We start from the raw sequence: 21,584 nt of genomic DNA, 5'->3' as shown, positions 1-21,584 counted from the left end.
TGTGTGTGTGTATGTGTGTGTGGTTTATGGTATCTTTCGCTACTGTTCCAATACCTAGATCTCCAAACTTTTCAGTATATTTAATTTTTATAAGATTGTTCTACAGCTCTTATATCTCAATTCTTCATAAAATATGCACGAGACTCGAGATCTGCAAACTACGAGTCGATTGCACTCGTACGAAACCTCGCGTCACATAAAATTTAATAAATATAATTATTGACATTCTCTATTCATCATCATTACCATAATAGTATAAAAGGCATTACAGTTCAAGTTGTACCATAACTCTTCAATTGTTCAAGTCTACAGTAGAGAATCATTCTTAGCACTTTATATCTATAAAATTTATAAAGTTGAATATTTTATCTGTATAAGAATTTAATTTTTACACATATTTTGTATTCTCATATCTTGTGTCACAGTTTGAATGTTTCGAAAATTGAAGATATCTTAACGCAAAGTAATAATAAACGAAATATATATCCGAAAATCGTACCTTGGATATTCCGTAAGGTGGATAACGATCTTAGAACATACATATGGAAGGACCATATTATATCTAACAAATGTAATAAAGGTATCTCCAACATCTATCTGTCCTTGTTTGAAAGTTTGTTTGCTGTGCGCGTGATAATACTGCGTAATTTGAATTTAAAAAATATAGAACCGTTATCAAAATGGTATTCGAAATTTGAAAACGATGGAAAAGAATGTTCCCAGCTATTAAATTGGTTTTGCGTTCTAGTTATAAAGATACATACAGTTTGCAAAAAGATCTCTGTACTACATCTTTAGGAAACCTAAACACATTACATAATAAATTACATAATAAGTTTTTAAATTATTTCAATGTTGATTATACATTTAAATAAGCTATACATTTAAAATACACAGCTATATTTTATATATTTATTATATAATTTATATATTTACATATTTAAATTATATATATTTATATAATTTAAATTAATTCAATACACACATAACTTTAATGCTTGGCTTAAAATTATCTATGACGTACGGCTATACTTACGCATAAAGAGATATTTTGTTTTGCTCCGTTAATATATTTTATATTTTGAAATATAATGCAACAACGTCTCATTTTTTAAAATAATTTTATATTTTTACGTTTTGTGAGCGTTGAATGTATGTATGTATATACATATGGATATTCATAATGACATAATCGACGCATGTGCATTACGGTGAAGCATTCAGACAAAGCAGATAAATGATAAGGTCATCAACATTCCACAAGTCACCTATGGGTTCTATGGCTCTTATGTTTCTACCTGTTTCCACCGAGCACGTCATGCGTCGCGTCATGAAAGAGAGAAAGAGAGAAGTTTATATAAATGCACAACCCTTCTCTTTCTCTCCTTCGACGACGCGACGCGTGACGCGCTCAGTGGAAACTCAGCCCATGGTTGTATACTTCCACCATGACTCAGCCCCTTCCAGTATGTATGTTCTAAATCTAAGATCGTATGTCTAAGGGCTGCGCAGAATAAAAGGAACATAGAACAGAGAATATAAGAATGTCAACCTATCAGAAATCATGTACTATGAAATACACACTGTTTATTCCACAGTATATGATTTCTGATAGGTCGAAATTCTTATTTTTTGTTCTCTGTTCCCTGTTCCTTTTATCCTGCTTAACTCCTAATGATATTCAACAATATACAAAAAAGCATTAGTATGAAAGTGGTGGTGACGCGCATGCGTTGGGAAATCTATATATATATATATATAGTGTAAGAATATAGTGTAAAGTTTAGTAAAGGTATAGAATCGAAGACTCTCAATTTTATCTTTAGTACTGTGACCTACGCAGTTATCGGAAGACTTTATTGGATAGCGGAGAGTAAAAGAGTTTGAATATCTATTTTGTCTATTGTCCGAATTAAATTTTTGCATTGAGTGTTATCATTCTGCATAAAGAAATCTGATCAGTTCCTGTTTCCTTTTGTGATACAGGCATTGATTTAAATCATTATTGCATTAAATCGTCATTGCAGATATTAAAATTTTTGTAAGTTTTTATCGAATTTATAATCTTCCATTATTGCCTTCTAAGTCTGTATTTATTTGATAATATTTATCCGATTTACTTGTGAAAGAGATTCAAGGAAAAGAACTATTATTAACCGTATTGTTTTCAAGTATAGAAAATTTTTAGGCAAGAAAATTAAATAAATCGTCAAATTTATGGCTACACAAAATATTGAACAACAGCAACGTAAGTTAAACGCTGAGACATTCCAGAATAAATTAGATATGGAAGAGGATCAACGTAAGTGTCGCTCATCAGATATGGAATTAACAGGTGACGATTCTGTATTAGATGAGAAAAATAATGAAGAGGACAACAGTGTAAAGGTTATACAGTTTTGAATATTAAATTTCGAACATATACTAAAAATCGTATGACATAAAACGTTATTTAACATGCACGAAAAAGTCGATATGCCTGTGAAAGTGTAGACAAAAGCATGTGAACACGTGCTCTGTTCTGCGCGATCAAGGTTATACTCGAAAACACTGTTCAAGTATTTTTGTTTTTTTTTTTTATTATTTTGTCCTTGTTGTTTATCGAGAATGGTAAATATAAAGATACTTAGATTGTGTTTCCGATTATGCTTTACAGTTTACACTTTACGTTGTTTATTGTTTTACATTTAATAAAGTTATTTAAAAGTCATTTCGGCTACAAGATAAAATTTTGTGATCTAAAAATTATATGTATTGTTATATAAAAGTGGTCGCTGAAAACGAAAATGATACCTAAAGTTAAATCGATTGAATTACATAGAACATAAAATAGTGAAAAAATGCATTTTTAGTCAAAAAAATTGTTCAAATTGCTTCCGTTTTCGCATTTCTACGATTTTCTTTGCAAATGTTAATGAAAAACATATGATAATTAACGTCTGGAAATTTTATATGTATATAGTTTGTTTTTTTTATATTATACGTACGTTAAACATATTTGGCTCTGTGCCCTTTTTCTTATTTGTATTGTTTTATACATGTGAGCCTTTTCATTACTTATTTTTATGTGATAATTATTTTTTGAAAAATAACAATTTCAGACATTCAAAAAATTTGAATAATTTTTCACAAATAACGCATTTTTCATTATTTTGCTCTGCAATCGCTTTAATTTTATCATTTTTTAATTTATGAACTAATTTTTATAACAGAAATAAGTAATTTTTAACAATTGTAAAATTTCATCGTGGATCTGGCATAAATAAATAATTTCCTTTAAATCTCAAATGTGAATAAAAAACACAAATTGTCTTTATTTATGCTTAAAGTAGTCAGCGGAAACCACTTCGCCAGATCAGGATGAACGGTCCCAACTTCTTTGCAATCGTGTATCCCAATTGAGGGACAATAAAAAAATTGCTCCTGACGTAAACTTGAAAGAACTAGTTATTTTAACTAAGAATCTTAATTCTGTAGACGTAGAACTTTTAGTTAGATTTGCAATGGATACAGCACTAGTACGGTTAAGTAACGCTTACAAGACAAAGGAGATAAAGCTAGATATGGATACAATAGAGGAGAAGGTTATAGTAACTAGAAACGACTTTTTGTATGCACTGGATACTTATATTACACCAGTAAGTAATCGATAATTTGAAACTTTTATTATTTATTGAATAAATAAACGAATTATATTTATTGTTTATTGATTACTCTTACAATTGAACTGCTTCATGAATTGTAATTAAAATATCATCTAAATTATTCTCGTTCGAAAAAAATCGGTCAAATTTTTTGAATTTTCTTTTTTAAAATTTTTATTGATAATGATAATTAATTATTTATTGAAAAATAACAGTTTTAGACGTTCGAAAAATTTGAACAATTTTTCACTAATAATGCATTTTTCATTATTTTGCTCTACAATCGCTTTAATTTTATCATTTTTTAATTTATGAATTAAGAAGTAAATAAAGTGCAATGTGAGAATGACAGAAATTTAAGCAGTTTTTGACAAAAAATACATATTCTCATTATTTTATTCTACTTCATTTTAATTTTATCATTTTTATTTCTAAAGATTAATTTTACATTAAAAAAATACATAATTTTTAGACCGCAAAATTTAATTTTAAATTTATATAAGATGTATAGTAGCTGAACGTTATATCTTCATATCTTTTAGCCATTCAATCCATGGTTAGATAGTAAGATTATCACTTGGGGATCACCGGTAAATGAATTTCTTGAAAATGGCAATTTATACGCTAAAGTCGCCCAGAAAACTGGGCTCTTTACTGTTCTTTTGGAAGGTCCACCACACTGTGGAAAAACAACGCTTGCCACACACATCGCAAAAAATTCAAACTTTGAATGTCTTAAAGTTATTACACCTGAAGACATACTGAACCTTGATGAATTTGACAATGAAACCGCAAAATGTCGTTATATACGAGAGGTATGATAAAACGCATTTTGTATTACACAATTTTATAAGTAAATTCTCGTAATTATATTTACTGTAAAGATTAGAATAATCGCTTATCATTTTATACATTTTAGATGTTTAACGAGGCATATCGTGCACCATGCAGCTGTATTTTAATTGATGATATTGAACGTCTACTGAATTCCTGTCCAATTAAACAAAAGTGTTCTACTATGATGTTACAAACACTATTGGTGTTATTAGAGAAATCACCGCCACCTGGTCATAAACTATTGATTTTGTGCACTACTAATTGGGTGTAAGATAAGAACTTTCTTGGTCATAGAGAAAAAATCATTATTAACAAACTTATATTTATATATTCTCACATAATATATTTTCTTTTTACAGAAGATGTATTGACGATATGAAATTACTTCCAACATTTAATGCCATTCTTGAAGTGCCACTATTGTCAACCATTGAACATTTGTTAAATGTATTGACTGAAGTTAATCTCTTTTCGAAACATAAAATGGCTTCTTTTAAGGCAAAGCTTCAAGAAAAACAAAAGTAAGATGTTAAGAGATATTTTAGTAATTCCTAAACTTTATCAACTTTGTTAAGACAATATATATAATATCCAATTTTGTATATGATAGATACAGCGATATTTTGTTATAAATACTTCATTATTATAAATTTCTCCTAGTGTAAATACTTTCTCTTTACATATATTTTAGCGTTATACATTTTTTATGATTTTAGAATATACATTGGTATTAAGCATTTGCTTCGCCTGATAAATATAGTACGTGAAATAGATTCAAGTGACAGAGTCAACGAATTTTTTGCAAAATTGGAGGAAGAAGGTGAACTGCATTAATAGCTTTGAATTGTATTAATTGACATGTAGTATTATTAATTATACTTAATTAGTAAATAATAATAATAATATATCATTATTATTAAGGTACACAGTCGCAATAGAAAAGGAATAAGGAATAAGGAATAAGAAATCTTAATTTATCAGAAATCGAATACATTGGTATACATAGTTTCTGATAGGCTAAAATTTCTTATTCCTTATTTCTTATTCCTTCTATTGTGACTGCACCCTTATTGTACAATAATATAGTAATTATTATATTACTATTATATATGTATATTATATAATAATGATATTATTACTATATTATACTATTACTACTATTAGTATATCATACGTTTTTATATTGTATTATTTGAAGATAAAAAAAATTTTATAAATATATCATATTTTGAAGCGCAGATATAGAGTATTCTTTTTTACCATTTTTATTTTGATATTATTCCCTAATAATAATTTTAAACGGAAGACTATGAAAATAAGAACAAAACAAGAAGTATCTTAAACTCTTTTTAATCCTATGAGAATATATAAATAAGTAATATACAAAATATTTTTAAATAACGCAGCTAGGTTATTTGATCAAAAAATATAAAATATAGGCATTTATTTCTTTTTCTGAAATCCTTTTATATGTATTTCCTATTAATTGCCGACTTTATTATATAAGTTTAAAAACAAGTTTTGAAACAAAGGATAAAATTCAACCAATATAGGAAATAATGCCTATAGGAAATTTAAGAACGACCATCCCGACGCATATATTTCTTTCCTTCGACGACGCACGCGTGACGCGCTCAGTAGAAACTTCAGCCTTCCAGTATGTATGTTCTAAATCTAAGATCGTATGTCTAAGGGTTGCGCAGAATAAAAGGAGCAGAGAACAGAGAATATAAGAATTTCAACCTATCAGAAATCATGTACTATGGAATACACACTGTTTATTCCACAGTATATGATTTCTGATAGGTCGAAATTCTTATTTTTTGTTCTCTGTTCCTTTTATTCTGCTTAACTCCTAATAATATTCAACAATATACAAAAAAGCATTAGTATGAAAGTGGTGGAGACGCGCATGCGTTGGGAAATCTATATATACATATATAGTGTAAGACTAAAGTTTAGTAAAGGTATAGAATCGAAGACTCTCAATTTTATCTTTAGTACTGTGACCTACGCAGTTATCGGAAGACTTTATTGGATAGCGGAGAGTAAAAGAGTTTGAATATCTATTTTGTCTATTGTCCGAATTAAATTTTTGCATTGAGTGTTATCATTCTGCATAAAGAAATCTGATCAGTTCCTGTTTCCTTTTGTGATACAGGCATTGATTTAAATCATTATTGCATTAAATCGTCATTGCAGATATTAAAATTTTTGTAAGTTTTTATCGAATTTATAATCTTCCATTATTGCCTTCTAAGTCTGTATTTATTTGATAATATTTATCCGATTTACTTGTGAAAGATTCAAGGAAAAGAACTATTATTAACCGTATTGTTTTCAAGTGTAGAAAATTTTTAGGCAAGAAAATTAAATAAATCGTCAAATTTATGGCTACACAAAATATTGAACAACAGCAACGTAAGTTAAACGCTGAGACACTCCAGAATAAATTAGATATGGAAGAGGATCAACGTAAGCGTCGCTCATCAGATATGGAATTGACAGTCGACGATTCTTTATTAGTTGAGAAAAATAATGGAGAGGACAACAGTGTAAAGGTTATACAGTTTTGAATATTAAATTTCGAACATATACTAAAAATCGTATGACATAAAACGTTATTTAACATGCACGAAAAAGTCGATATGCCTGTGAAAGTGTAGACAAAAGCATGTGAGCACGTGCTCTGTTCTGCGCGATCAAGGTTATATTCGAAAACACTGTTCAAGTATTTTTGTTTTTTTTTTTATCATTTTGTCCTTGTTTATCGAGAATGGTAAATACAAAGATACTTAGATTGTGTTTCCGATTATGCTTTACAGTTTATACTTTACGTTGTTTGTTTTTACATTTAAAGTTATTTAAAAGTCATTTCGGCAAGATGAAATTTTGTGATCTAAAAATTATATGTATTTTTATGTAAAAAGTGATCGTTGAAAACGAAAATGATACCTAAAGTTAAAACGATTGAAAAAAAATTACATAAAATAGTGAAATATTATATAAAATGGAATATAAAATAGTGAAAAATTGCATTTTTAGTCAAAAATTGTTCAAATTGCTTCCGTTTCCGCATTTCTACGATTTTCTTTGCAAATGTTAATGAAAAACATATGATAATTATTTTTTTAAAAATAACAATTTCAGACATTCAAAAAATTTTAATAATTTTTCAGAAATAACTCATTTTCCATTATTTTGCTCTGCAATCGCTTTAATTTTATCATTTTTTAATTTATAAACTAATTTTTGTAGTAGAAATAAGTATCTAATTTTTAAACAATTGTAAAATTTCATCGTGGATCTGGCATAAATAATTTCCTTTAAATCTCAAATGTCAATGAAAAACACAAATGTGCCTTTATTTATGCTTAAAGTAGGCAGCGGAAACCACTTCGCCAGAACAGGATGAACGATCCCAATTTCTTTCCAATCGTGTATCCCAAATGAGGGACAATAAAAAAATTGCTCCTGACGTAAACTTGAAAGAACTAGTTATTTTAACTAAGAATCTTAATTCTGTAGAGGTAGAACTTTTAGTTAGATTTGCAATGGATACAGCACTGGTACGGCTAAGTAAAGCTTACAGAGAAACGGAGATAAAGCTAGATATAGATACGATAGAGGAGAAGGTTATAGTGACTAAAAACGACTTTTTGTATGCACTGGATACTTATATTACACCTATAGTTAGTAATCGATAATTTGAAACTTTTATTATTTATTGAATAAATAAACGAATTATTTTTATTGTTTATTGATTACTCTTACAATTGTGTTGCTTCGTCAATTGTAATTAAAATGTTATCTAAGTTATTCTCGTTCGAAAAAAATCGTTCAAATATTTTGAATTTTGTTTTTTAAAATTTTTATTGATAATTAATTATTTATTGAAAAATAACAGTTTTAGACGTTCGAAAAATTTGAACAATTTTTCACTAATAATGCATTTTTCATTATTTTGCTCTACAATCGCTTTAATTTTATCATTTTTTAATTTATGAATTAAGAAGTAAATAAAGTGCAATGTGAGAAAGACAGAAATTTAAGCAGTTTTTGACAAAAAATACATATTCTCATTATTTTATTCTACTTCATTTTAATTTTATCATTTTTATTTCTAAAGATTAATTTTACATTAAAAAAATACATAATTTTTAGACCGCAAAATTTAATTTTAAATTTATATAAGATGTATAGTAGCTGAACGTTGTATTTTCATATCTTTTAGCGATTGAATGTGGAATCATTGAAACCATGGTTAGGCAGTAAGATTATCACTTGGGGACCACCGGTAATTGAAATTCTCGAAATTGGCAATTTATACGCTAAAGTCGCCCGGAAGACTGGGCTCTTTACTGTCCTTTTGGAAGGTCCACCACACAGTGGAAAAACAACGCTTGCCGCACACATCGCAAAGAATTCAAACTTTGAATTTTTTAAAGTTATTACACCTGAAGACATATTGAACCTTGATGAATTTGACAATGAAACCGCAAAATGTCGTTATATACGAGAGGTATGATAAAACGCATTTTGTATTACACAAGTTTATAAGTAAATTCTCGTAATTATATTTACTGTAAAGATTAGAATAATCGCTTATTATTTTATACATTTTAGATGTTTAACGAGGCATATCGTGCGTCATGCAGCTGTATTTTAATTGATAATATTGAACGTCTACTGAATTACTGTCCAATTAAACAAAAGTATTCTACTATGATGTTACAAACACTTTTGGTGTTATTAGAGAAATCACCGCCGCCTGGTCATAAACTATTGATTTTGTGCACTACTAATTGGACGTAAGATAAGAACCCTCTTGGTCATAGAGAAAAAATCATTAACAAACTTATATTTATATATTCTCATATAATATATTTTCTTTTTACAGAAAATGTGTAGACGATTTGAAATTAATTCCAACATTTAATGCCATTCTTGAAGTGCCATTTTTGTCAACCATTGAGCATGTGTTAAATATATTGACTGAAGTTAATCTCTTTTCGAAACATCAAATGGCTTCTTTTAAAGCAAAGCTTCAAGAAAAACAAAAGTAAGAAATTATAAGACAATATATATAATATCCAATTTTTGTATATGATAGATGCAGCGATATTTTGTTATAACTACTTCATTATTATAAATTTCTCATAGTGTAAATATTTTCTCTTTGTATATATTTTAACGTTATACATTTTATGATTTTAGAGTATTGATTGGTATTAAGAATTTGCTTCGCCTGATAAATATAGTACGTGAAATAAATTCAAGTGACAGAGTCGACGACTTTTTGGCAAAATTGGAGGATGAAGGTGAACTGCATTGATAGCTTTGAATTGATTTATAGTATTAATTGACATATAGTATTATTAATTATACTTAATTAGTAAAATAATAGTAATTATATATCATTATTATTAAGGTACACAATCACAATAGAAAAGGAATAAGAAAACGTAATCTATCAGAAATCGAATACATTGGTATACATAGTTTCTGATAGGCTAAAATTTCTTATTCCTTATTTCTTATTCCTTCTATTGTGATTGCACCCTTATTATTGTATAATAATATATAGTAATTATTATATTACTATTATTATATATGTATATAATAATGATATTATTATTATATTATACTATTACTACTATTATTATATCATACGTTTTTATATTGTATTATTTGAAGATAAAAAAAATTTTATAAATATATTATATTTTGAAGCGCAGATATAGATACTATCCTTTTTTACCATATTTATTTTGATATTATTCTTTAATAATAATTTTAAACGGAGGACTGAAAATAAGAACAAAACAAGAAGTCTCTTAAACTCTTTTTAATCCTATGAGAATATATAAATAAGTAATATACAAAATATTTTTAAATAACGCAGCTAGGTTATTTGATCAAAAAATATAAAATGTAGGCACATCTGTTTCTTTTTCTAAAATCCTTTTATATATAATTATTTCCTATTAATTGCCGACTTTATTATATAAATTTAAAAACAAGTTTTGAAATAAAGGATAAAATTCAACCAATATAGGAAATAATGCCTATAGGAAATTTGAGAACGACCATCCCGACGCTACGACTTTATCGGCATGTGGTGCGTAGTTCGCATCATTCCATAAAATTGACGTTGGTGTCGCTGGTGTTTTTATTTTAATTTTAATTCAAATTTGATTATCAATATAATAATAAAGACGCTCGATCCTAAAATGTTTGTAACTTAAGGTCGCAGTATTTAATCGATTCTTATTTCAAGACTATTTAAATAATGTCTGAAGATGCTAGTAACATGGTTTTCTAATTGATTCAGTATTTAAATTTTAAAACATTGACTCTGAATATCGGCCTCATATATCGTAATGGAGCCTCGAGGGGGATTGGAAATAATTGAAGAACGATGACATTATCGAAATTAATAAAACTTTGAAATTATTAACATAAATATTTCGATATAATTCATTATTAAATTCGTAATTTTTTTTATTATATAAATATTATATAAAGTAATACGTATACCTTAATGCTATAATATCGTATGTGTATCGGAAAATTGCAATTCTTTCTTCGCGCAATTATATCATCTCTATTATAATAATAAGTATCTGATCGTGTCGGTGCATATGTGAACGTGGTTACCGATCGTGACCGGCCGAGATCGTCACGCCACACGCGATCAGACGGAACAGTTGGTCGCCGCGCGCGCGCGGGTATCGATCGCGCCAGTGGCAGGCGCAGCAGCGGCATAATCAGGCGAGGCGCGATATCGGGAGGATGCCGCCGCCGCCGCCGCCGCCGTTGCTTCCGCACCATTCCGCACGGCTTTTGCAGTTGGTGCGCGACTGGCTGGCCTACCGGCTCGTCTCCATTCACGTCGCCATTCACCCCCGCGCCGCCGTTGTCAAGCTGTTATGTCGGCGCCGCTTCCCTCGTAGTGATTGTTTAGCAGTCGTTGCAGGCCAGTCTCGACGGGCGACACGCACGCCCGCCCGCCTCCTCCTCCCCATCATCCCATCCCCTGAGAGACGAATGTCCGCAGGTAAGGCGATCATCCCTGTTGTACACTTCTAGAGTTCTCGTTCCGTAGTTTCTCTTCGCGTATATTCTCCGCACGCGTAACGCATCTCCGGCGTGAGGGGGGTTGGCGGGGTGACACGCGAGAGACAAGAGGGACCGAAATGTCGAGAGACTGTAATTGAATCGAGCAGGTTCGATCGTCGCTGCGCGCGACGTTTATAACCTGTCGCGAGCACATTGGCAGTCAATCGCCATCGACTTGCCAATTATACACGACGACGAGCCTGTGTCCTGCGATGAAATTTCGAATTTGCTAATTCAGCTTGGTTTCATCGACCGTTTTAGCTGTCGGGACAATGTCGCGAGGAGTTGACTGTCGAAAAAGCGTCAGTCAGTTTTTATCACGTTTACTTTCTCTCTCCGTTGTTTTTCGCGTTTTTTTAATAATAGCTTAACCGAACCTTTATATATTATTTTTGTGTGGGGAGTATTATATTATCATATATGTCAAATATTCGTACATTGACGTTTACTTTGCGCCACGTACTTTATGTTACATTTTTTAAATATTTTTCTACAAAGGACATGATATATTCCCATGTATATAATTAAATAAAGGCTTTTATTTAACTTATTGTCGGGTTCACCAACAGTAACGCGAATTAATAACGAAATTAACAGCTCTTTTCTACCTCTGCCTTTTTCAATTCAAATCCGCAAAGAGAAAAAATCAGTTAATTTCGGACTAACCTAATTAGATATAATAATGAATTCAACAATAATGAATTATAATAGTTAATATATTGTATAAACTATGCATATATTATACATATATAATTGTCATAAATAATTCAAAACAGCGTTTATTGTTTCTCAATCGAAATGAAATGGTTACTCATGAACGAATTAAATGAGTAATCACATATACGCTTGAAAAATTTGTGTTAAATTTAACATATTTCGCATCCAAATAGTTCACCTAACTTTTTATATTAACTTAACACAAGATGAATATATTAGAAAGTAACACACAAATATTGTGTAAAGAAAATTAACAAAAGTAACACGGACATAATTTGTAACCAAACTATAGAAGCATATTTTTTCAGTTAAATTGATATTTATGATATGTTAAATGAACAGGTATTTTATATTCATTTACGTTTTAAAACATTATTTTTATTTTATTTATTCGTGTACTTATGAATTGTGACATTTGACACTAAGAAATGTTAAATGTCATTTTAAGAAAGAATAATCTCATTACGTTAAAAATTTAACGCAAAATTTTAACCAGGACTTGAGTGGACTATTGCGATAGTTTTTTACTTTTTGCAATACACAATACGCGTATATTATAGAAAAAAAAAGTCTGGTTGCATCAATTGGAATTCTGATTTAAATTGTAAAGGTATTCAATTAGACACTTATAGCTAAATCTAATAAAATAATAGATAACATAATTAAATCTAATAAATTTAATAAATATAATGGAGTCAGATATTTTAATTGAGGTTCCTAGAAATTTAATTACGATAACTAATAAAATTTTGATTTATATAACCGGAAATTAGAATGCGTTTTATTCGTATCTCTTCACTTAACAAAATACATTTCTAGGAAGTACTGCGATATATCTAGAAGACGAGATAAAATTTAGATTTGTGCTATATAAATTCTATGCGTATGATACATAATTTCCTATTAGATACAAAAGACAAGGGTATATAATTTTAGCTGGAGCAGTAAAATATTTTTTGCATGTGTTGGTACAATCAGACATTTTTTTCAATGCACACGCATACGAACACATCTATCCCATCACGACGCAAAAGTATATAATACGATTTGTTTATACACGATCTCTCACGTTTCGAATTTCAGTGTCTCTCAATGCTGAGACGTTCGTTGTGTATATATGACATCGATACCGATACGACAGCATTATGTACGCATACAAATCGCACGGCGGCGGCGGCCGAATCGATGCGGCCCAATTCTGAGCATGCCATAAATTTCGATCATCGATACTATCCGAAATACCTGATACAGGCACGACCGACAGCTGTTCGTTTTGAACTCGGTATGTCGGGACCGCCGCGCGCAATCCGCAAAATTTTGGCGATCTTTAAGTTTAACGCGAGGTGAGAAGTTTTCGAGGATATCTAACGCTCGGCGATCCGCGAAAATCTGTGATTCTCCTCTACCTCGTCAAAAATACGCATTGGACAACGAATTTTTCCCGAAAAATCATTAGCCTCAGTTTCTTGAAATAGCAGAGAAAATGTCAAAGATCGATAGGTCTTGAAATATATATAGAAACTTTTGATTCTCGTTCCATAATATAATTGACGGGAAAATCAAGTTTTTCAATTTTATGCACAAAAGAAAGACCTTTTCCTGTCGTCAGAAAAAGTTAAAAATTTTTAAACGTTGATTTCGTTTCTTTATAAGTCATTGTATCAAATAATGTTTTTACATACTAATTGTAAGTTATCTCTTTGCGATTTTTATATTATTCAGGATCTGCACATAATGATGGATTTAATCGATTGTAATACAATTACAATTCCTGGCTTCCTTATTTTGATTTCAACGCGTATTGATATTTAATTATACGATTGTAAGTGTGAATCTTTACAGGCAGAAAATACCGATTTATATTCGACAGCGAGTTTGGAGCAAAAAAAGCGGAGCAAGTCCATAATTTATGACACTCACTTTGAATATGAAGATATATCTAAAGGAAATTTTACAAATTATGGACTTATTCTACTCTTGCTCCGACTCCTTTCATTCTTCTTCTTATACCTTTCCGTTAGAAGTAACTTCTACTGAAAGTCTCGAGCAGTCATTTACAACCTCTCTCTCTCAGCTATTATAATCAATTCACTTCAGACTAACGTTAGATATATTTCAAACAATTCCTAAGAAAATCACAAAGCAAAACTTTATTCCAAGGAGTAACTTCTAGTTCGCATCGCTCAGCGTTCGGTTTATCAGCCTTTTCGTCTTTATCGACTTATCGGTCTTGTATTATCTTTTTATTACGCTTGATTTTTTCTCGCACTCGCTAAATCGGTGTGCGTCGGAAGAAATGATTTTGTGAGTACATTTCTTTCTACTCCTCTTCTCTATTTCTACCCCGGCTATTGTCAAACAATGGTGGATTTTAATATAACGCATCCGTGAACGTATCTTTGCGACGACGGCGAGTTTTTCATTTAGTGCTACTTGTCGAAGCGGGATTTCTGGGGACAATCACGAGCAATGTCGGAAAAGGGCTGTGAGAGAGAGAGATAGGGAGAGGAAGGAAGAGAAAGAGGGAGAGAGAGAAAGATCGAAAAAAGCCGGGCGCAGGACGCCTCCTGTCTGCACGCTTTGCAATTTTAATGTCGACATTGCGAGCGACGATTTTTGTTGCCTTTCTTTTTCTATGTTCGAATCGAGTCCGAACACCGTGTCTTGCTATCACGGAAATCCGCGAATGTCGATGTGGCTTATTAAATATTCCAAGAGGCACTACAGGGAACTTGTCTTAATCTTCGTTTTTCCTGAAGACGTAGTAAACATTTCTTTCCATAATCAAAGCCTCGAAACATCGAATAATTTTAATCTAGCAAAGTACGGAGATATATATGTGTATATATAGAATAAAATGTTTATCTATACAGAGTTACGTACTGTTACAAACTAAAGGAGCATCATATGTTTGATACAAATTGAAGTAGAAAACGTTCTATGAAGATGAATTCAATTTATTCATTTATAAGTGCTTATAGAGTTTATAAATGATCTTGGTAGTTAAGCAAGATGAATTGTTCGTAGATGAATCGTTTCGAATTGAATCCATGTTTATGTTGTTCTTCAATTTTTTCAGGAAATACTTTCTATTTTAATTTATATTAGAAGCACAATTTTTTAGAACATTTCTTTGTTATTAAGAATGGAAAATAAGAAAGTAAATAAACTATTTAAATCGATATATTTAATATATGAAAGATGAAATGAATGATGTGATCTGAAATGGATTAAGTAATTGAATGAAGAACCATCATAAGTATTACTCATTTCTTCATACATGTGTTATTAATATGCTGTATTAATTCAGCTCGAATATTAATCTTTCTACATTGAACCTTTTACTGGCCTTAAATGAGAATTTCAAAGTGTAAGATGATATGAGTGGCTAAGCAAGATAAACGATTTTTTGACGATGAATAATTATTTCAAGTCGAATTCATGTTTATATTTTTCTTCCGATTTCTTCTCTTCAAAGGAGATATTTTCTGCTTCAGTTTACAACAGAAATATTTTTCACTATATCACGTAACATTCTATGCAAATAACATCTACTCAAAAGGAAAAAATAACTGATATAATTCGTATGAAACATCAAAAATGGACTTGCGTTGCATTTCGTAGTTTTAATACAGTATAAATGTTAAATCGTCATGTTTTTACCACATTGCTGGAATACGACGTGTGCATTACCGCGGTATGCGTTTATGATGCTAAAAAAAAAGAATCGCGTCCGTCTAATATTGTACGTACATCGCTCGAGCAAAATTACAGCGTGCTCGCCTCCTTTTTCCGCCGTCTTTCTTCGTCGCTCTTTTCGTCCTTTATTTTTTCTTTTTTCATTTTAGACTACCATCTGGCCCTTTATGTGGTCTTTATGCGCGCGTTACGCGAGGCGAAATTACCGACGGACTAATTACATGTTGGTCATGCGATTCGCGTACTCGAGGAATGCGTCGACGGCGATTAAAAGGCTAAAGGAGCGTGTCGCCGGGTCGTTTTGATGGCCGACCTATCCTGCCGGACCGACGCTCACATGTGCAAATTTTTCTGAAAGTTTCTCACACTGTCGTATTAATTAAATCGGTCAATTCAAAAGGATATGAGAGTACATTTTTATAAGATTGATTGAAAAAAGGGTATACATATATCAATTATTTGGCACAGTAACGATGTAATGCTTTGAAATCATTAAAATTTTACAATATTATTTTTGAAATACAATTTGATAATAAAACAAATTGTAGAGAAAGAAAAGTATTTCTTTGAAATTATATTGTTTCTTCTTTTTTTAAGTTTTTGTTTTTGTTTCTACAAGAGTAACATGACAATTTTTTAGTTATATCGTTTCAGCAAACGATATATGTTAGAGTTAGACCAGTAGACGGTTTCATCCATGCTAAGAAATTTTACGTTATAGCTAAAAGAATTTTTATGCAGCTTTAGAAATTCTCATTCTTTTGCTGTACTGTAATAATCTATGTAAAGAGGAAAGTATATAGCAACGAATAATAGCTGCAATTTTTCTTTCTTAGAAAGTTTTCCTTTCATGATTTATGCCTTTCCTGAAACAATCGATTCAATCAGGTATATAGGTGGATAGTACTTTGAAACTGAATATTATAACTGACATTTGTATAATCGTGCGATTCGTGATTTGGAGAATATATCGACAACGATTAAAAGACTAAAAGAGCATGTCATCGAGTCGTTTTGATGAGCGGCCTACATTGTACGAATACCAAACTAATGCTCATATTTACAACTTTGTGAAATTTTCTCACAATCGCGTCAGTAAATCAATTAATTCGAAGATGATACGAAAATACAGTCTCACGAAGTTAAAGTAAAAAGTTTAATTATGAAAATTACAAATTTATTAGAATAGCTTTTCGTGCACGCAAAAGATGTTTTAAATTACGCGGTTAAAAATAGGATTTATACAGCTTGTTAAAAATTCTCATTCATCTGTTACGTTGTAAAAAAAAGCATTATAGTGAAAAAGAAGTATAACAAGTAATGGTTACAATTTTTCTTCTCATAAAGTTTACCTTAATGTCTTTTTTTTAATAATCACTTCAATCAAATATTACATGTATATAGGCAAATGTAGTATTTCAATCAGATATGCAGATAACTAATATTTTAAGAATAACAGACACATTTCCGCGGAAATCTGCCACGGAACGCAGTTTCCGATTTACTCAGTCCGTGAATTCTGCGATCGCGAAATGATATGCTCTTTGTTTTTGTTCGTAACTCATGAGTTTTTCGATTGACTACATGAGGAACTCTTTCTTTGTCTTCATCGCATCCATCCTCGAACTCCTCCTATCTCTGGTTCTAATCATCCAAATGTTGCAAAAAGTGTAGTCACGGAAAATGATCCACCGTTTCCACCGTTCTCAGCCATGACAGCAAAAAGAGGCGCACGTGAAACGAGCAATTTATTGTATGACGGAATCGCGACGCTTACTTTTAGTCATTAGTTATCATTCGTGTTTTACTCTATCTCCAGATCTACAATCATCGATCCGTGAATTCGTCACAGTCGATAAGAGATAATGATAAGGCACGGCTCTTCTCACAAATAAGGTGTTCGAAATATCGATTGTAAAACCGTAAATACATTTCCTCATTGATACAGTTCTTCCAAATAATTTTCTGAAAACATTAATCCATTTAAATACATCAAGGCGATATTTGTACAGAGAGATTTTTTAAAAGAGAATTTTCATTCCAAATTCGAAATTTCAGTTTGACACGCTCGTATACAGACACACCGAACACCGACGGACAATGATGTTACGTACGCGCGGAACATCTCTTTGTCTCTCTTCGATGAGAGATGGCGTCCGGCCGAGCGATCAAAGCCTTCCAGAGGCCTAACGAGCCTCGGATGACGTCGATCGCTTCTGTTTTCCGTCATCGTCGCAAGCTTCAATGAGCAGCTTTTTCCATCCCACAGTGGGCAGATCGCGCAAAAGCCTGGTTTTCCCTTTTCATGATATAGGAAAGAGAGAGAAAGAGAATCCTCCCTCTTCGGGTGCGGTCCACCGTGACATGGATAAAATTAGATCGACGACACTGCCGATCTGATCTATCCATCTCTCTCTCTTTCTCTTCCTTTCTACTTGTCATTTTCCTAGCCCTACCTTCCTCTTTTTTTTACGTTATCGGGCAATTCGGCGAAGTGCGAGCGACAGGTTAAGGCTTTTGTGAAATTTTTTTAATCAAACTTCCGAAATTAAATTATAGTATCCCGCATGTCGAAGGAAATTGAATATTTTCGCACCAATCAATGTTTCTGTCGTTATACGCATCGTTCATTATGCCAGGATTTATCATAAATGACGAAAGAAAAATCTCTCTGCATCGCTTTTACACAATATTCCGTGGTACTTTTCTTACGAGCGAATTGTGTGGTTTAAATTTTCAATTAAAACTATTTATATTGACATAATGGAGCAATATATTTATAAACATTGATTCAAACGCGACGTTCTACGATACGCATTACGATTTATTACATTTTAGAAATCGCCCTGCATTATTTTTACTCAATTCCGCAATAATTTTTTCACAAACGAATTGTACGTTTTGAACTTTCGAGAAATTATAGAACTATTTATTATATATTTTGATATCTAATAAAACAAGCAGACGTTAATCAAAACGATATGTCCTATTCATTACGATTTATTATATTTTAGGAATAACACATGTATAACAGAAAAGTCATGTAGTTTCGCTACGTATCGATCTTACGCAATCTAATCTAAAACGAGATGAGGATCCGTTGGCTTTTGCTATTCTTAGAGATACAAACTTAATTCCAAATGACGTAGTGCGTTTCTTAAGGACACTTTAACTCGTAGCAACTAATGAGTTGCATACACACGCGTGTCTGTAGTTCGATGTTTGCCAAGTAATTCGTTTGGATTTTCCCGTTTGGACGCTACGTATATCTATCTTCGGTCCACACGCGCGTCATTGTCGCGTCGTGGTGTCGGTGACGTTGTTGGATACATAACTCCGTCCAAGAATACAATAAGCGGCCAGCATTGTGGAATGTAATTAAGCTACCGTCGCTGATGGAAGACAGCTAATGTCAAATTACAAGGAGCGTTAATGGCTACCACTTTCTCTCTCCCTCTCTCCTCTCTTTCTCTCATATCTCTCACTCTCACTCCCCTCTCGTCGCTTGCCGCTCGAACGATTTACCTGCCACCGTTCAATCTTGTTGCGACCTAGACTTCAGTTGACGTATTATACCTTATTGATGAATATATGGGTGTCATATATTAAACTATTAAAGGAAGAGAAATCGAAAAAGATGATTAAGTGCGTTAATTTGTTACCCGTTGGAAATTCGCGTTGCGCCGTTTTAGCCGCGGCGATTATCCCGCAAGTACGTTATTGAATTACGAAGCGTGCATGCAGCGCGTGCTGTCAGAAGAGAGCGCGATCGATTTTTCGCTACATACTGATGGCGGATGGGAAGTCCGCGTGCTGGTAAACTGTGCTCCGCGGTTCTAAATTATAGTAGTTTCGGGTCGAGAGTTTGACCCGAGCGCTGAGCTCCGTTTGTGGACAATGCGTTCCCGATGCTCACATATGAAGGTGTGGGAATCCGGCAAATTTCAGCCGTATACGCGCCCGGCTATTGCCAAAGTTTTGAGATATAGGAATACTTGTTTTTACGAAAGCGCGGCGCAATCGCATTAAAAGCGCGAGCAAAATCCAGGGTCGTAAGCACGTCGGTCGTGAATAATCTCAGATAGCTTTGCTAATGTTCGGAAAATGATGTATCTACATTCTACATATTTTATCCTCGCTTCTGAAATATAAGTTTTCGATCATTATTCATACATGAGATATATTTTAGACTGTATACATTTTGCAATTGACGGTGATTGAACGCACAAACCTTATTTCTGAAAGTAATACTGGAAAATTATAACTGAATCTCCACGAGAGAGCTTTAGATCGTTATCCTAAATTTCAATATTTGAGATATTTTTTATTTATAAGATTTTATTTATAAGATTATTCCCTGAACAGATCGATTTATACTTCTAAATTTCGAAAATGTTTGATTCTTAATGAGTTATAATCTGAAAGTTATACGTCACTTTAACTAGTAAAAATAGATTTTGAAACATTAGTGAAGTATGACACTACGTGTCCACAGCCATATATGGAATATTCCAATGGAATATGCTATGTATTGCGGTTGCACTTCTATATTCTGTACGCTGGTACATCATGTACAGCATCAGTGCATTATCTCGTTTCCGCAGCAAGTATGGTATAGTCGCGTAGGAGCGATTAGTTGGCTACTTTATCGTTTAGAGAACCGCGTACAATGATGCGACGGGGCGAAAGGTCGACGATGCTAAAGCTGAACCCTTTAGTAACTTGAGCTGTCGTTAAAACCATCTGCCATGATGCTACTTGCGCACCTCGTTTCCTTGGCGACAACGCCAGGCCTGTCGCCCATAAATGTGGCAGAACGACCGAATATGAAACATATGCGGTTACGTCTCGTCCTCTTTGCGCGCGCGTTTTGGTACACCTATATACTCGCTGATAGGTTCATCGATATTTAATAAACAAGAAAACGTAAATCAAATTTATAAAACATTTTGTCTTGTTGATTTTATTTCGATTGGTTACCTCGTTGGGTTTTATATTTTATTTTATTTTTTTTTTTTTTAGGTGAAGTAACAAGCCAATGAAATAATCGATGCCGTAACGACATTTCATTTAACGAAAATAAATAGGATTTTACTCGCTCTTAAAATATTTAAAAATATCCAAATTTATCTTCTGCCACTTATATAATCAACATTCTTCCGCTTGACTGAAAATGTAATTTACGGTTACTATTGTATCGTGCCGATTGGATAAACTCACTTTCGACAAAACAGATTTTCCTTTTCAAGTTAGCCGCAAAGTATCTTTTACAATTTTACGGAAGCTCTTTGTTGGATTGAATCGGGATAAGGAAGAAAATTCAATTGGTGGGAAACAATTTACAGGCGGACTCGATCGTGACATATTCACCATCGGATCATCCCCTACGAGACCTCTCTGGCTTGACCCTCGTAATTGAGTCGAGCTTCCTTCCCTATCGCATGTGATATACGAGATTAATTTTCCACCGCTCGTTGTAATCTTTATGAGCTGACGGACACCTGCAGGCGTTCTTAATCAGTCACTGGATCTCGTTGATCACATTGGATTCCGAAAGAAATCTGA

The 21,584-nt window shown here is 32.1% G+C and overlaps 2 protein-coding genes across 2 annotated transcripts in view; both read left to right on the top strand.

The window, feature by feature from the left end:
- Positions 1–9,816, top strand: part of LOC108771811 (vesicle-fusing ATPase 2) — a 10,095-nt gene extending 279 nt beyond the window's left edge. Inside the window, exons 2-7 of the mRNA XM_018537178.1 lie at positions 6,449–6,697; positions 6,843–7,042; positions 8,716–9,003; positions 9,108–9,292; positions 9,382–9,543; positions 9,699–9,816. Coding sequence (XP_018392680.1) covers positions 6,872–7,042; positions 8,716–9,003; positions 9,108–9,292; positions 9,382–9,543; positions 9,699–9,816 — 924 coding nt within the window. The 5' untranslated portion in view covers positions 6,449–6,697; positions 6,843–6,871. The remainder of the gene's footprint in view (positions 1–6,448; positions 6,698–6,842; positions 7,043–8,715; positions 9,004–9,107; positions 9,293–9,381; positions 9,544–9,698) is intronic.
- On the top strand, positions 1,800–5,421 carry LOC108771828 (vesicle-fusing ATPase 2). Its single transcript, XM_018537203.1, has 7 exons — positions 1,800–2,041; positions 2,189–2,388; positions 3,333–3,638; positions 4,187–4,459; positions 4,564–4,748; positions 4,841–5,002; positions 5,198–5,421. The coding sequence occupies exons 2-7, from the start codon at positions 2,218–2,220 to the stop codon at positions 5,313–5,315; spliced, it is 1,215 nt and encodes a 404-aa protein (XP_018392705.1). The 5' UTR covers positions 1,800–2,041; positions 2,189–2,217; the 3' UTR covers positions 5,316–5,421.
- Positions 9,817–21,584: the final 11,768 nt, after the last annotated feature.

This window comes from Cyphomyrmex costatus, unplaced genomic scaffold, assembly GCF_001594065.2.
Source record: "Cyphomyrmex costatus isolate MS0001 unplaced genomic scaffold, Ccosl1.0 scaffold166, whole genome shotgun sequence".
Lineage (NCBI taxonomy): Eukaryota > Metazoa > Arthropoda > Insecta > Hymenoptera > Formicidae > Cyphomyrmex > Cyphomyrmex costatus.
This window is presented reverse-complemented; position numbering and strand designations above follow the sequence as displayed.

Bases quoted from the DNA above. Each gene is read 5' to 3' on its own strand.
- LOC108771828 (XM_018537203.1), top strand. From the start codon at position 2,218: ATGGCTACACAAAATATTGAACAACAGCAACGTAAGTTAAACGCTGAG. The intron at 2,389-3,332 runs GTTATACAGTTT...TGCTTAAAGTAG, and splicing joins AAGAGGACAACAGTGTAAAG to TCAGCGGAAACCACTTCGCC. The intron at 5,003-5,197 runs GTAAGATGTTAA...TTATGATTTTAG, and splicing joins AAGCTTCAAGAAAAACAAAA to AATATACATTGGTATTAAGC.